Source organism: Nyctereutes procyonoides, unplaced genomic scaffold (assembly GCF_905146905.1).
Source record: "Nyctereutes procyonoides isolate TBG_1078 unplaced genomic scaffold, NYPRO_anot_genome, whole genome shotgun sequence".
Taxonomy (NCBI): Eukaryota; Metazoa; Chordata; class Mammalia; order Carnivora; family Canidae; genus Nyctereutes; species Nyctereutes procyonoides.
This window is the reverse complement of record NW_026575141.1, coordinates 3929684-3942628: the sequence shown is the minus strand read 5'-3', so window position 1 is coordinate 3942628 and position 12945 is coordinate 3929684. Positions and strand designations below refer to the sequence as shown.

Sequence of the window (12945 nt, the reverse complement as noted above, 5' to 3'; positions counted from 1 at the left end):
GAATAATCCTAGCAGACTTTGTTTCATAGAAATTATAAGCTGATCCTAAACTTTATTTGGAAATGTAAAGGACCTAGAATATTAAAAAAGGACAAAGTTGGAAAATCACATGGCTTGACATTTAAGAGATACCATAAGGCTACATTAATCAACACACTGTGGCATAGGATTGGCAAATAGATCAACAGAATGTGATAAGGAACCCAGATATACCTACAACTATATAATTATCTGCCTTTCAGACAAAGATGCCAAAGCACTGCAGTGGGGAAAAAGAAGTCTTTTTCAATAAATTATGCTGGAATGACTAGATATTAGTATGGAAAAAAACCGTGAACTTACCATACACAATATATAAATATTTAATTCAAATTGGGTCACAGACCAAAATGTAAAAGCTAAACCCATAAAATATTTAGAAAACATAAGAAAATATCTTTAAGGCTTGGAAGTAGACAAAGGCAATATAACAGTGAAAGAAAGAAATGAATAAATTAGACTTTAACACTTTTGCTCATCAAAAGATACTGTTAAGAAACAGGCAAGCCAGAGACTGGGAGAAACATGATCATATTTAAACTTTTACCTTGAACTCATCTGAGATTTCAGAAACAAAAGAAGATATCTGCTTCATAAGCCTGTCCACACTGCTCTCACTCCCTGTTTTGAGGAGTGTAGTAATTGCCAGGGTAGCGATGCTTCTGTTTGAGTCTGTGATCAAGTTTTCTAAGTCCAGATTACAGGCAGTAACAGCAGAGGGGTGCTTCATTGCCACCTTGTGGAAGGGCAAGAAAAATAAATTAAGCAAATTGCTACTAATGAAGACAAGAACTTTAAAAAACAAAGGAAGAGGAAAACAGATATATTTTTTTTTGAAAACAGATATTTTAATCAAGGTAAGTGGCTTTTAATAAACTAAATGGGACAATAAGGTCAAAAGTAATTGTTTTAAGAAGAACATTTTCAATTAATAAGGCATAATATATCACTTGACAAACAATTAACTGCCAGAGTCATAGTGTAACATAGCACTTTCTCTTCCTAGGTTTCTAGGTTTCTATAATTTTTGTAATAATACCACAGCCTGTATTTTATTGCAGTTGACCTGTTTTTCTTTATAATACATGTGTACATGGATATATACGCTACTAGATGTAAGGATCTACTAGATGTAAGGATCTACCGTGGTAAACACTGCTTGCTCAAAGACTGTTAATATCTTATCACTTAGAAAACACTTCTGTATTTAAACAAACTCCAGCCAAACTGGATTGCTCACACTCCCTAAAACATGTCTCATTCTCCTGCTTCTTTGCTTTTGTCAAAATTGTTCACCTCTCTGTCTCAATATTGGTATAGAATCCTTTACCCACGATTTAAAAAATTTGAAAACTCAGCAAAACTCATTTAACATGAAAATCTGACCCAAAATAATATGAGTTAAATCTTAATTTATTCCACTTAGTGAGGATAGTCATATGTATAACAAAGAAATATTAATGTCTTAAAAAATATTAATGTGCCTTATGGTAGGGGACTGCTCTAGGCTCAATGGAGTTAATATATAAGAGAATATATTGCCTTCCTAAAATTCATAAAGTACTGAATTCTGAGACACATCTGTCCCTAAGATTATAGCTAAAGGTATGTGGACCTATATCACCTCTTAAAAATATAACTCAAATTCTGTGAAGGTTCTTCTTTGGTTTTCCAGTAAAGATGCAATTAATTTGTAATAGATCACATACTGCCTTATGACAAGTCTTTTTCTACATTAAACTTTCATTTCAAATGTTTATGGTTATTTGATTCATTCTATGTTTCTGAACTGTATCCTCTAAACCTGTGGCATCCAATATAGTAGCCAATAGTTAAATGTGACTACTAAGCACTTGATATCTGGCTAGTCCAAATTAAGATATGCTCTAAACATAAAATAAGCACTGGATGTCACAGACTTAGTATGAAAAAACATAAGGCAAAATAGATCTTTAATAATTTTACACTGATTCCATGTTGACATGACATTTTATATATATGAAGGTAAATAAAATATATTATTAAAATTAATTTCATCTTTAAAAATTTTTTTAAAGATTTATTTATTTATTCATGATAGACACAGAGAGCAAGAGAGGCAGAGACTCAGGCAGAGACACAGAGGGAGAAGTTACTGTGGTTACTATAAAATTTAAAATTACAAATGTAAAAAAAAAATAAAAATAAAATAAAAATAAAAAATAAAAATAAATAAAAATAAAATTACAAATGTGACTCACATTGTGTTACACCAGCACTGTCCAAGAGAACTTTCTACAGTGATAGAAATGTTCTATATTTTTTCATTGACCAATATGGCAGTCACTAACCACGTGATTACTGAGCAGATAGAGTATGACTAGAGTGACTGAGGAGCTAAATTATCAGGGTTTTTAAATTTTTAATTAATCTAAATGGAAATGGCCACTCATGGCTGATGGCTATCCTATTGGACAATGTGGTTTTCAGCCATAAAGTGCTTGGAAGTCAGAAATGAATTATAATCTTTAGTTGAATGGTAAAAATAGCCATACATAAGGCCACAAATACAAGGAAGGTGCTCTAGAAGTGAAGACCATAAATCCTACCTTTCTATCTTGGGGAAAACGTCAAATGCTTCACATGTAATGTTTCTCAATCAAACACTGATATAAGTCAGTAGTTGGCAAAGGGACACCTACCTTGTTCAAGGTCCTCACAGCTGCATATCTCAAAGCTGGCTTAGGAGAGCTACAGAAAAGCTGAAGAACTAGAAAGAAAAAAGATCTTTATGAATATAGCTCATTTCATCATATTGCATATATCTGAAAATACAGTACATAATTATATTCAAAGTATGCATCAGGAAATTAGATCACAGCATCAAAGCTTCACATGAAAAACTTATCAAAAATAGAAAAAACACTTTTTGTTGAGCTATAAAAAGTTTAAATCCAGAAAACCAAGTTTATTTTTATATAAGAATTCATATAGGCATTAATACTTGAATTTGTGGTAGGAATATTTGTAGGAATAAGAGCAAATGGGCTTTTTAAATATGAAAGAACTAAAGGAATGAGAGTTACCTGTCTTCTAAGTAAAAGGTTTTTAATGTTTTATATAGGGAAATAGTAACTTCAGAAAAAGAGGTAATTAATGAAAACAAAAATAAATCATCTACATATTAGAATGCAAAGGTGTATATATTAAAGCTAAGGTTCAAAAATCATTCTTACTACCTATCCTGCAGAACTGTGGAACTTAAAACAAAAACATGCAAATATAAACAAAATCCTAGCTATCAAATACACAACTGACCTGAAACAGCAGGTGCCAACTCCCTTGCAGTACAGTTAGGAAGATGGATGATAGCTGACGCAGCTTCATAAATAACCATTTCATGTTTATTTCGCAAGCAGCTCTCAATGAAATCAAAGAGTGGACTTTCATGGCTGACAACAAATATACATAACACATCGTTAGATATCCAAAAGAACAAGCGCGATATGCATAGCAGTTAAAAACACAGACAGATCAAAAGCACTTTCAGAATTATGGATGAAGAACCTCTGAAAATCCATTCCTCCATAAAAGCAATGAGAACACTGGCATAAATTTTCAAAATCAACTTTTTGAGCACTCTAGAAATTAGCCAAAGACTTGCAACAATCCTAGAAACATTTATTCATGAAAAACAGACGAATTTTCAGAAGAACAGCAAACTTTCTGATGCTTTCCCTTACTCTATTTCAATTCCTTCTTCCCAGGTTCATGGTAGCTTTGGAAATCAGCAGCCTCAGAATTGCAGTAGCTATGAAAGCCAACAGACTAGCAGCCATTGGAAGAGGCAGATGGGTTTGGAGCACCCTCAAAAGCCCTGTCTCCCAGGGAACTGTAACTATTTGACCTGACTGGTGCTCCCGAGAAAAGCCCCATTCATGGAGCTAATCTTTATTTCATCTGACTCAAAGCTCAGTCAGTGAGGAAAGCCCTATCCTCAGCAAGTTTGTCCCCCCAAATTAGTGGCAACTATTTAACACTGCAGTTGCCAAGGGCAATGATTCCACCTAGGGCAAACAAGAGGCTGGCCAAAAAACTTGAAGGGAAAATTTGAGAAACAAGATCTCTATAGGAGATTTTGGCAATTTCTGACATATTCCTGGGGATCCAGAAGTCTGTGCATATGTAGAAGGCTGTGCAAATACCCAGGAAAGACAAGTCAAGCCCTAAGCTCTCACCCATGCTTGACTTCAAGGTTCTGTGCATATAGGAAGCGAAGGCTAAGGCAGAGCTGTAAACTGCTGGAGCATGGACGCCATGCCCCAACACACAAAGTGCCCATTAGAAAAAGAGTTGGGAAATCTATTGGCTTAAATCATTTAAGAAAATCTGTCAACTCATTAGCTGATGACATAATCAAGCAGAGACTTCAGTAACTGCATATGACAAAGAGTCCTATGCAGAACTAGTATGGGAAAGTCACTAAAAAAACAACAAGCAGCAACAATAATAACCTCTGAGGCTGGGCAAGAGGGCAATGTAATATTACCAGCATTGCCACAATACTTAAAATGTCCAGTTTTTGACAAAATGTTATGACACATGTAAAGAAATAGTAAAGTATGAAGTCCATAGTAATTATTCTTGGGGAAGGCCAGGCATTAGATTTGGTACTGGATGTATCAGGCAGAGACTTTATCAATGAATATAAACATGTTCAAAGAAATAAAGAAAACCATGTAAAAGAATTAAAGAGAATTAAAGACCTGACAATCATACCTTACCAAAGACAGAATATCAATAAAGAAGTAAGTTTGGGTTCATTTGTTGTGGTGGTGGTGGTGGTGGTATTTTTAAAGAAACCAAAGAGGAATTCTGGATTTGTAAAGTGCAATAACTAATGAAAAATTCAAATATGCAATTCAGCAGCTGATTTGCACTGGTAGTAGAAAGAAATCAGTAAACCTGAAGATAGGTAAATGGAAACAATTTGGCTGAGAAAATAAAGAAAAAAGGATGGAAAAAAAGAACAGAGCGTTGGAGAGCTTTGGAATATGACTAAGGGCATGGACATTTGCATAATAGGAGTCCCAGAAGGAAAAGAGAGAGATGGGGATTCCCTGGGTGGCTCAGTGGTTTAGCACCTGCCTTTGGCTCAGGGCATGGTCCTGGAGTCCCAGGATCAAGTCCCACATTGGGCTCCCAGCATGGGGCCTGCTTCTCCTTCTGCCTGTGTCTCTGCCTCTCTCTCTCTCTCTCTCTCTCTCTCTGTCTCTCATGAATAAATAAATAAAATTAAGAAAAAAAAGAGAGACAAAGGGGCAAAAGGAATATATGAAGGAATAATGAATAAGAATTGCCCAAATTTGATGAAAGCATTAATCCATGCACTTGAATAGCTCAAAAAATCCCAGGCAGGATAAACAGAACAAGATCCACACAGAGACCCACCATAGCCAATCTACTGAAAGCGTTAAGTCAAAGAGAAGATTTTGACAGCACCAAGGTAAAATATACTCAGCATGTTTTACAGAGGAGCATCAATATAATCAATGGCTAACTTTCCACCTGAAACAATGGAAGAAACAGTGCAGCAGAATGCCATAGTCAAAGTGCTGAAAGATAAAGAAAGGAATTCTATTTCCAACAAAACTATCCTCAAAAAAACAAAACAAACAAAAAAAAAAAAACAACAAAGGCTAAGAAAGATATTCCCAGAGAAGTAATAACTAAGTATGCACTGTTGACAGACTTACGAAAAATACTAAAGGAAATCCTTTAGACTTAAAGATTTACACTGTTTAGTGATGTGAATAATCAAGAAGAGCACTAAAAATGAAAAATATGTGAGCTGATATAAAGATCTATAGATAATTTTTTTCATTTCTCTTTTAAACTTACTTTATTTTTTTAAAAGATTTATTTATTCATGAGAGACACACACACACACACAGAGTGAGAGGCAGAGACATAGGCAGAGGGAGAAGCAGGCTCCCCTCGCAGGGAGTCCGATGTGGGACTCGATCCCAGATCCCGGGATCATGCCCTGTGCTGAAGGCAGACCACTGAGCCACCTAGGCGTCCCATTTTAAATTACTTTGACATAAAATTTATAAAGCAACAATTGTAACATTAAAATTGACCCTTGAACAACAGGTTTGAACCACAGGGGTCAACTTATATACAGACTTTTTATAATAGAGTAACTGCAAAGATATTTCTTCTTCCCTATAATTTTCTAAATAACAATTTCCTTTCTCTAGCCTACTTTATTGTAAGAATACAGCACATAATACATATAATACAAAATACGTGCTATTTGGGATCCCTGGGTGGCGCAGTGGTTTGGCGCCTGCCTTTGGCCCCGGGCGCGATCCTGGAGACCCGGGATCGAATCCCACGTCGGGCTCCCAGTGCATGGAGCCTGCTTCTCCCTCTGCCTGTGTCTCTGCCTCTCTCTCTCTCTCTGTATGACTATCGTAAATAAATAAAAAAAAAAATACGTGCTATTTATGGTATCAGTAAAGTTTCTGGTCAACAGTAGGCAATTAGCAGTTAAGTTTTGGAAGAGTCAAAAATCATATGCAAATTTTTAACTACATGGGAGGCTGGCTCCCCTAGTCCAACACTGTTCAAGGATCAACCGTATATCATTGGATTTACTGGGAAAAAAGCTGACAGAAAAATTAAAATGATACACTGAAAATATTTATTTAATACAAAACAAGACAGTCAAAGAGGATGAGAGAAACCAAAAAAAGTCAGGAGACATACAGAATAGCACAACGACAAAAGTAAATCCAACTATATCAATACTTATATTAAATGTAAATAGTCTAATTACCCCAACCAAAAAATAGAGATTGCCAGACAAAATAAAAAAGCAAGATCCAAGTATAAGCTGCCTACAAGAGACACACATTAGATTCAAAAATACAAACGAAAACAAAAACAAAAACAAAAAAAAACAAAGATACAAACCAGGTGAAAGTAAAAAGAAGGGGAAAAAATAGGCCATGCAAACAGTAACCATTAGAGATCAGGACTGTCTTTATTAATATCACACAGGTAGAATTTAAGACAAAAAAATATGGGAGACAAAAAGCGACATTTCATGATGAGAAAGAGGTCAATATATCAGGATGATACAATGATAAATATATACAAATTTAACAACAAAGCCTCAAAATACACGAAGCAAAACCTGACAAAATGAAAGGAGAAATAGATCATATAACCACAATAGTTGGAAATGTCTATACCTACCCAATAATCAACAGAACTAGACAGAAAAGCATCAAGGCTATAGAAGACTTGAACAATGTAATCACCCAACTTAACCTAGAACATTCAGCCCAATGACTGTAGAATACATTTTTTTCAAGTGCATATGGACAGTTCTTAAGGATACATTAAGTGCCAGTCATGAAACAAATGTCAATACATTTAAAAGGACAGAATCAAAGCATGTTTCCCCACCACAATTGAATTAAATTATAAAACAACAGAAAAATTCCCAAATATTTGGAAATTTAACATTTTCTAAGTAAACCCATGTATCAAGAATAAATCAAATGGAAAATGGGAAAATATTTTAAACTGAATGAAAACAAAGACATGTCAAAATTTATGAGATGTAGCTAAAGAAATGTAGGAAGGGAATGTATAGCTTTCAACACTGATACCAGAGAAGAAAAGTCCCAAATCAATAACCTGGGTTTCCATAATTAAGAAATTAGAAAAAGAAGACTGAATCAAGCCTACAGCGAGCAAAAGAAAGGAAGTAAGATCAGAGCAGAGATCAATAGACTAGAATGCAGGAGAATTAAAAAAAAAAATCAATGAAACCCAAGTTAGTTCTTTGAAAGATCAACAAAATTGACAAACCTTCAGCTAATCTAATCGGGGGTGGGGGGGACCAAAATTATCAAAATCAGGAATGAAGAAAGGAACAACATTATTGACCCTAAAGAAACTTAAATGATTATAAGGAAATATTATGTACAACTACCTGTCATTTCTAGGGATTTGTCCCTAGAAATACCAAACTACCAAAACTGACTCATGAAGAAATACATAATCTAAACAGGCTTATGAGTTATTTAAAATCTTTCCTCATCCTGATGGCTTCATTGGTTAATTCTATCAAATATTTAAGAAATAATACCAATGCTTCAGAAACTCTTCCAGGAAATAAATGAGGAGAGTACACTATTTCTCAACTAATGCTGTGATACCAGTATTACTCATAACAAAGCCTGACAAGTTTTCCCAAAAAAAACTATAGTCCAACATCCCTGAAATAGACACAAAACTCTAACAAAAGTTAGCAAACTGCATCCAGCAAGACACAAAAGAATAATCAATATTCACAATTCACAATAATCAAGTTGCATTTATCCCAAGAATGCAAAACTGGTTTAACATCAGAAAATCGATTTAAGTTACATACCACATTAATAATATAAAGGACAGAAACCACAATATCTTAATAGATGCAGAAAAGCAACTGACAAAATCTAATACTCATTCTTGATAAATATTCCCAAAAACTAGAGACTAAAGGAAATGTCCTGAACCTAATAAAAGGCACTTTCAGAAAAAGCATATCAAGCTTAATGATTTCCCCTTATGAGACAAGGCAAAGATGTCTACTTTCAGCACTGCTACTCAACATTTTAGTGATAGTTGAAGATGGTAAAATTAGGCAAAAAAAGAAATCAAAGACATTGGTTTGAAAGGGAAGTAATAAAATGGTCTTCGTTCACAGATGACATGATCCTGAATATAGAAAATCCCAGGGAATAGTACACACACACACACACACACACGGAATTAATAAATTACCATAGCAAGGTTACAGGATACAAGGTCAACCTGCAAAAATCAAATCTGTGTTTCTATATATTGACAACAATAATCCAAAATGAAATTAATGATTCCATTCATAATAACATAAGAATATTATACTTAGAAATACATTTAATAAGAGAATGCAGGACTTTTACACTGAAAACTACAAAATCCTACTGAGAAATCTAAATAAATACGGAAACAGTCTCTGTTCATGGACTGGAAGACTCAAGAGCAAGATGGCAATTCTCCCAAATTGATTTATTCAAAGTAGATCTATTGTTCTATTCAGTGTAATCCCTTTCGAAATGCTGGCAGGCTTTTGTTATAGAAATTCAAAGCTGATCCTAAAATTTATATAAAAATGCAAAGGGCCTAAAATAGGCAAAACAATTTTTATTTTTTTATTTTTTAAAGATTTTATTTATTTATTCATGAGAGACAGAGAGAGGGAGAGAGGCAGAGACACAGGCAGAGAGAGAAGCAGGCTCCACACAGGGAGCCCGATGTGGAACTCGATCCCAGATCTCCAGGATCACACCCTGGGCCAAAGGCAGGTGCTAAACCGCTGAGCCACCCAGGGATCCCCCAAAACAATTTTTAAAATCCTAAATATATAAAGCAAAGACTGACATATCTAGAGAGAAAAATAGCAATACGATAATATTAATAGTAGTATTAATAGTGAAACACTTCAAAACCCTTATTTTCAGTAATAGATACAACATCTAGATTGAAAATCAGTAGACTGGAATAACGTTATAGACTAAAATGGACTTAACAGACACTATAGAACATTCTACCCAATAGCAGCAGGATACAGGATACACATTCTTCCCAAGTGCACAGAGAACATTCTCCAGGACAGATTACATGTTAGGTCGCAAAACAAGTCTTAACAAATTTAAGAAGATTAAAATCATACCAAGTATCTTTTCTAACCACAATGGAACGAAACTAGAAATCAATAACAAAAGGAAAACTGGAACATTCACAACTATGTAGAAAGTAAACAACACACTCTTGAACAATCAATGGGTCAAAGAAGAAATCAAAAATAAAATTAGAAAACATCATGAGACAAACAGAAACAGGCAACAAAAGTGGTACTAAGAGGGAAGTTTATAGGGAAAAATTGTAAGTTTTTAAAATGCCATCAATGTTAATATACATATAAAATAAAAAAGAATTGCCAGAGAAATTCTGAGAATTAACAAGTGAGGGGGAAGGGTCATTTCATCCGAAACTGACCTGCTGCCCACTCAAAAAAGGAGTTCCATGACAACTGGACTCAGCCCAATGTGTAAGGCAATCAATTCTGGTCAACCACAAAACTTGGACTGGAACTCCTTCCCCTCATGCCAAGGAAGGGGCTGGTAGTTCTCCAACCATGAAAGAGGAAGATTCCTGCTACTAAAGTGCCACACTATACAGCTCCAAGATTTGGATCCCAAACCCTGATTGTGCCAGAGAAGGGCTGCCCTTCCTAAGAACTATGCTGTCAAAATAGGTTCTATTTGGTGGCATATAATTGTTCATGATAGGCTCAAAAATTTTCCCCCTGTGGCATCAGATGTAATGTCTATCATACTATGTTTTCTGCATCCTACCTCTAATCACAACAGTGAGTGGTTGTTGTTTCTGTACTTAAAGCAGTTTAAAAGCCCAAGGGTCATAATCCCTCTCTCAGGGTGTGAAAACTGCCCTGATAGACCTCTGCACACTGAACTAGAATGAATGAACAATGGGGCACCCAGTGCATCTGATATGGTTTTGGTCTCTATGGTCTTCCTCCAATGAATGCTACTCCAGTAGGCTACGTGTGGGTTTTTCTTGGATGTCTGTGCTTATTTGTGTAAGAACTGTTACAGCGAGGTAGGCATCAGGTCAGGTTTCTACTGTGGCTTACTTCCAGAAAGTCAGTAGAAATCGGTGGCTTTCTGGAAGTAAATCAAAGGGTCCGAGGTCAAAGACACATTTTGTCATTTTGACTAATGCTTGGGATGGCTGGTCTCATTAACTAAATGTGAGAAATAGCCCTAAAATCTCAATGAATGAAAAACCTGGGGAATATCATTGCCCAGGTTAGAACTCCTTGGTTGTTAATGATCTTGGTGGGAGTATCCCAGGAAGAGGCAAACTTGACTGAGGGCAAGGCTAAACAATCCCTAGTAAAATTACACAGACATGCACAGAACAGTAAGGATGCAAAAGAAGAGCTGGCAAACATTGGCAGAATAAGGGAGGATTTGCTCTACCATATATCTACACTATTATAAAGCTATGATAATAAAGAATGTGTTGTTGGTGCAGAAACAGAAATAGAGCTCCTGGCGCCCAGAAATAGAACAGTGAGTATTATAAGGACGCTTGACTTATGACAAAGCTGACATTGCACAGCAGTGGGTATAAACAGATGTTTCAACAAATGGTAGCAGAATACTCGGTATCCATATGGAGGAAAAAAAGACATTAAATTGTTACATCATACCATATGCAAAAAAAATTCCAAGTATATTATAGACCTAAAACAATGAAAGTTAAAACTATAATGCTTATTTAAAAATAGCATAGAAGATATATTTGAGAACTTGGGCTAGAAGAGGTCTTGAGCAAGACGCCAAAAACATTATTCCAAAAGTCAAAGACTGATAAATTTGACTATATTAACGAAGTTCTGTTCATCAAGACACCAAGAAAGAGAACAAAGTTAAGTGGGAAAGGCTTTGCAACATGTACAACCAAAAAACTCCTAGAAATCAATAAGGATAAGGAGGTAACCCAATTAAAAGCTAGGTTTTTTTTCTTTTTTTCAGTAGAAAAGATATCCAAATGGTTTATAAAAATAGAAAAAGGTTCCCAACCTCCTTAGTAATTAGGGAATTATAAATTCAAACTGCAATGACTTGACAAGGATGCCAAGGCAATACAGTGGAAAAATAATCTTTCACCAAATAGTACTGAGACAACTACAAACTCCTATTTCAACCAGATCTCCACATACAAAAGAACGAAACTAGACCCCTACCTCACCCTATATAAAGAAATACCTCAAAATGTATCAAACACCTAAATGTGAAAAATAAAATCATAAAACTTAGAAGAAAGCATAGGTGTGTAAATCATTGTGATCCTGGATTAGACCACTGTTTTCTTAATATAATACCAAACACAAACAACCAAAACCAAAACAAAACCTAGATAACCTAGAATTCATCAAAATTTAAAACTTCTATACTTCAAAGGAAGGACACAGCCAGGAAACTAAAAACCACAGAATGGGAGGAAATATTTGCATATTATGTATCCAATAAAGGTTTAGTATCCAAAGTATACTTAACAATGATTACAACTCAGTAAAAGATAAAAAAAAAACCACTTTTCTTAAATGAGCAAAGGATCTCAATAGATCTTTCTCCAAAGATCTACAAATGGAGGTGGTGCCAGGTGGCTCAGTCAGTTAAGTGTCTGCCTCAGACTCAGGTCATGATCCCAGGATCCTGGGAAGGAGCCCACATCTGGCTCCCTGCTCAGCAGGGAGCCTGCTTCTCCCTCTCTCTCTGCCCCTCTGCACTACTTGTGCTCTCTCTTGCACTCTCTCTCTCTCAAATAAATAAATAAAATCTTAAAAAAAAAATCTACAATGCCCAATAAGCACAGGAAAAGATAATCAACATTATTAGTCATTAGGAAAATGCCTTTATTGTTATCAAATCAGGAGCTTATTTGTACAATTTTTTTCAACAAAATTTTTTCAACAGGAAAAAAAAAGTAAGATATCTCATCACATATACTAGGAGATATATAATAAAAAAGACAGGGGTGCCTTAGTGGCCCAATCACTAACTTCGGTTCGGCTCAGGTTATGATCTCAGGGTCATGAGATCAGGACTGGAGTTGGGCTCCATGACGTCTGCTTGAGACTCCATTCCCTGTACCCCTCCCACCCTCCCCACCCCCTCCCCGGCACAGGCTCTGTCTCTTTCTCTGAAAAATAAAGAAGCAAATCTTTAAAAGAAAAAAAAGAGAGACAATAATGAGTGTTGGTGAGAATGCAGAGAAATTGGAACCTTC

General features: G+C 35.4%; 1 protein-coding gene across 1 annotated transcript in view; it reads right to left on the bottom strand.

Moving 5' to 3' along the window:
• The window catches only part of COPG2 (COPI coat complex subunit gamma 2), a 112494-nt gene that overhangs the window by 52061 nt on the left and 47488 nt on the right, over positions 1 to 12945 (bottom strand). Inside the window, exons 10-12 of the mRNA XM_055307518.1 lie at positions 3337 to 3470; positions 2721 to 2788; positions 587 to 775 (exon numbers count right to left, since the gene is read on the bottom strand). Of these exons, the coding sequence (XP_055163493.1) occupies positions 587 to 775; positions 2721 to 2788; positions 3337 to 3470 (391 nt within the window). The remainder of the gene's footprint in view (positions 1 to 586; positions 776 to 2720; positions 2789 to 3336; positions 3471 to 12945) is intronic.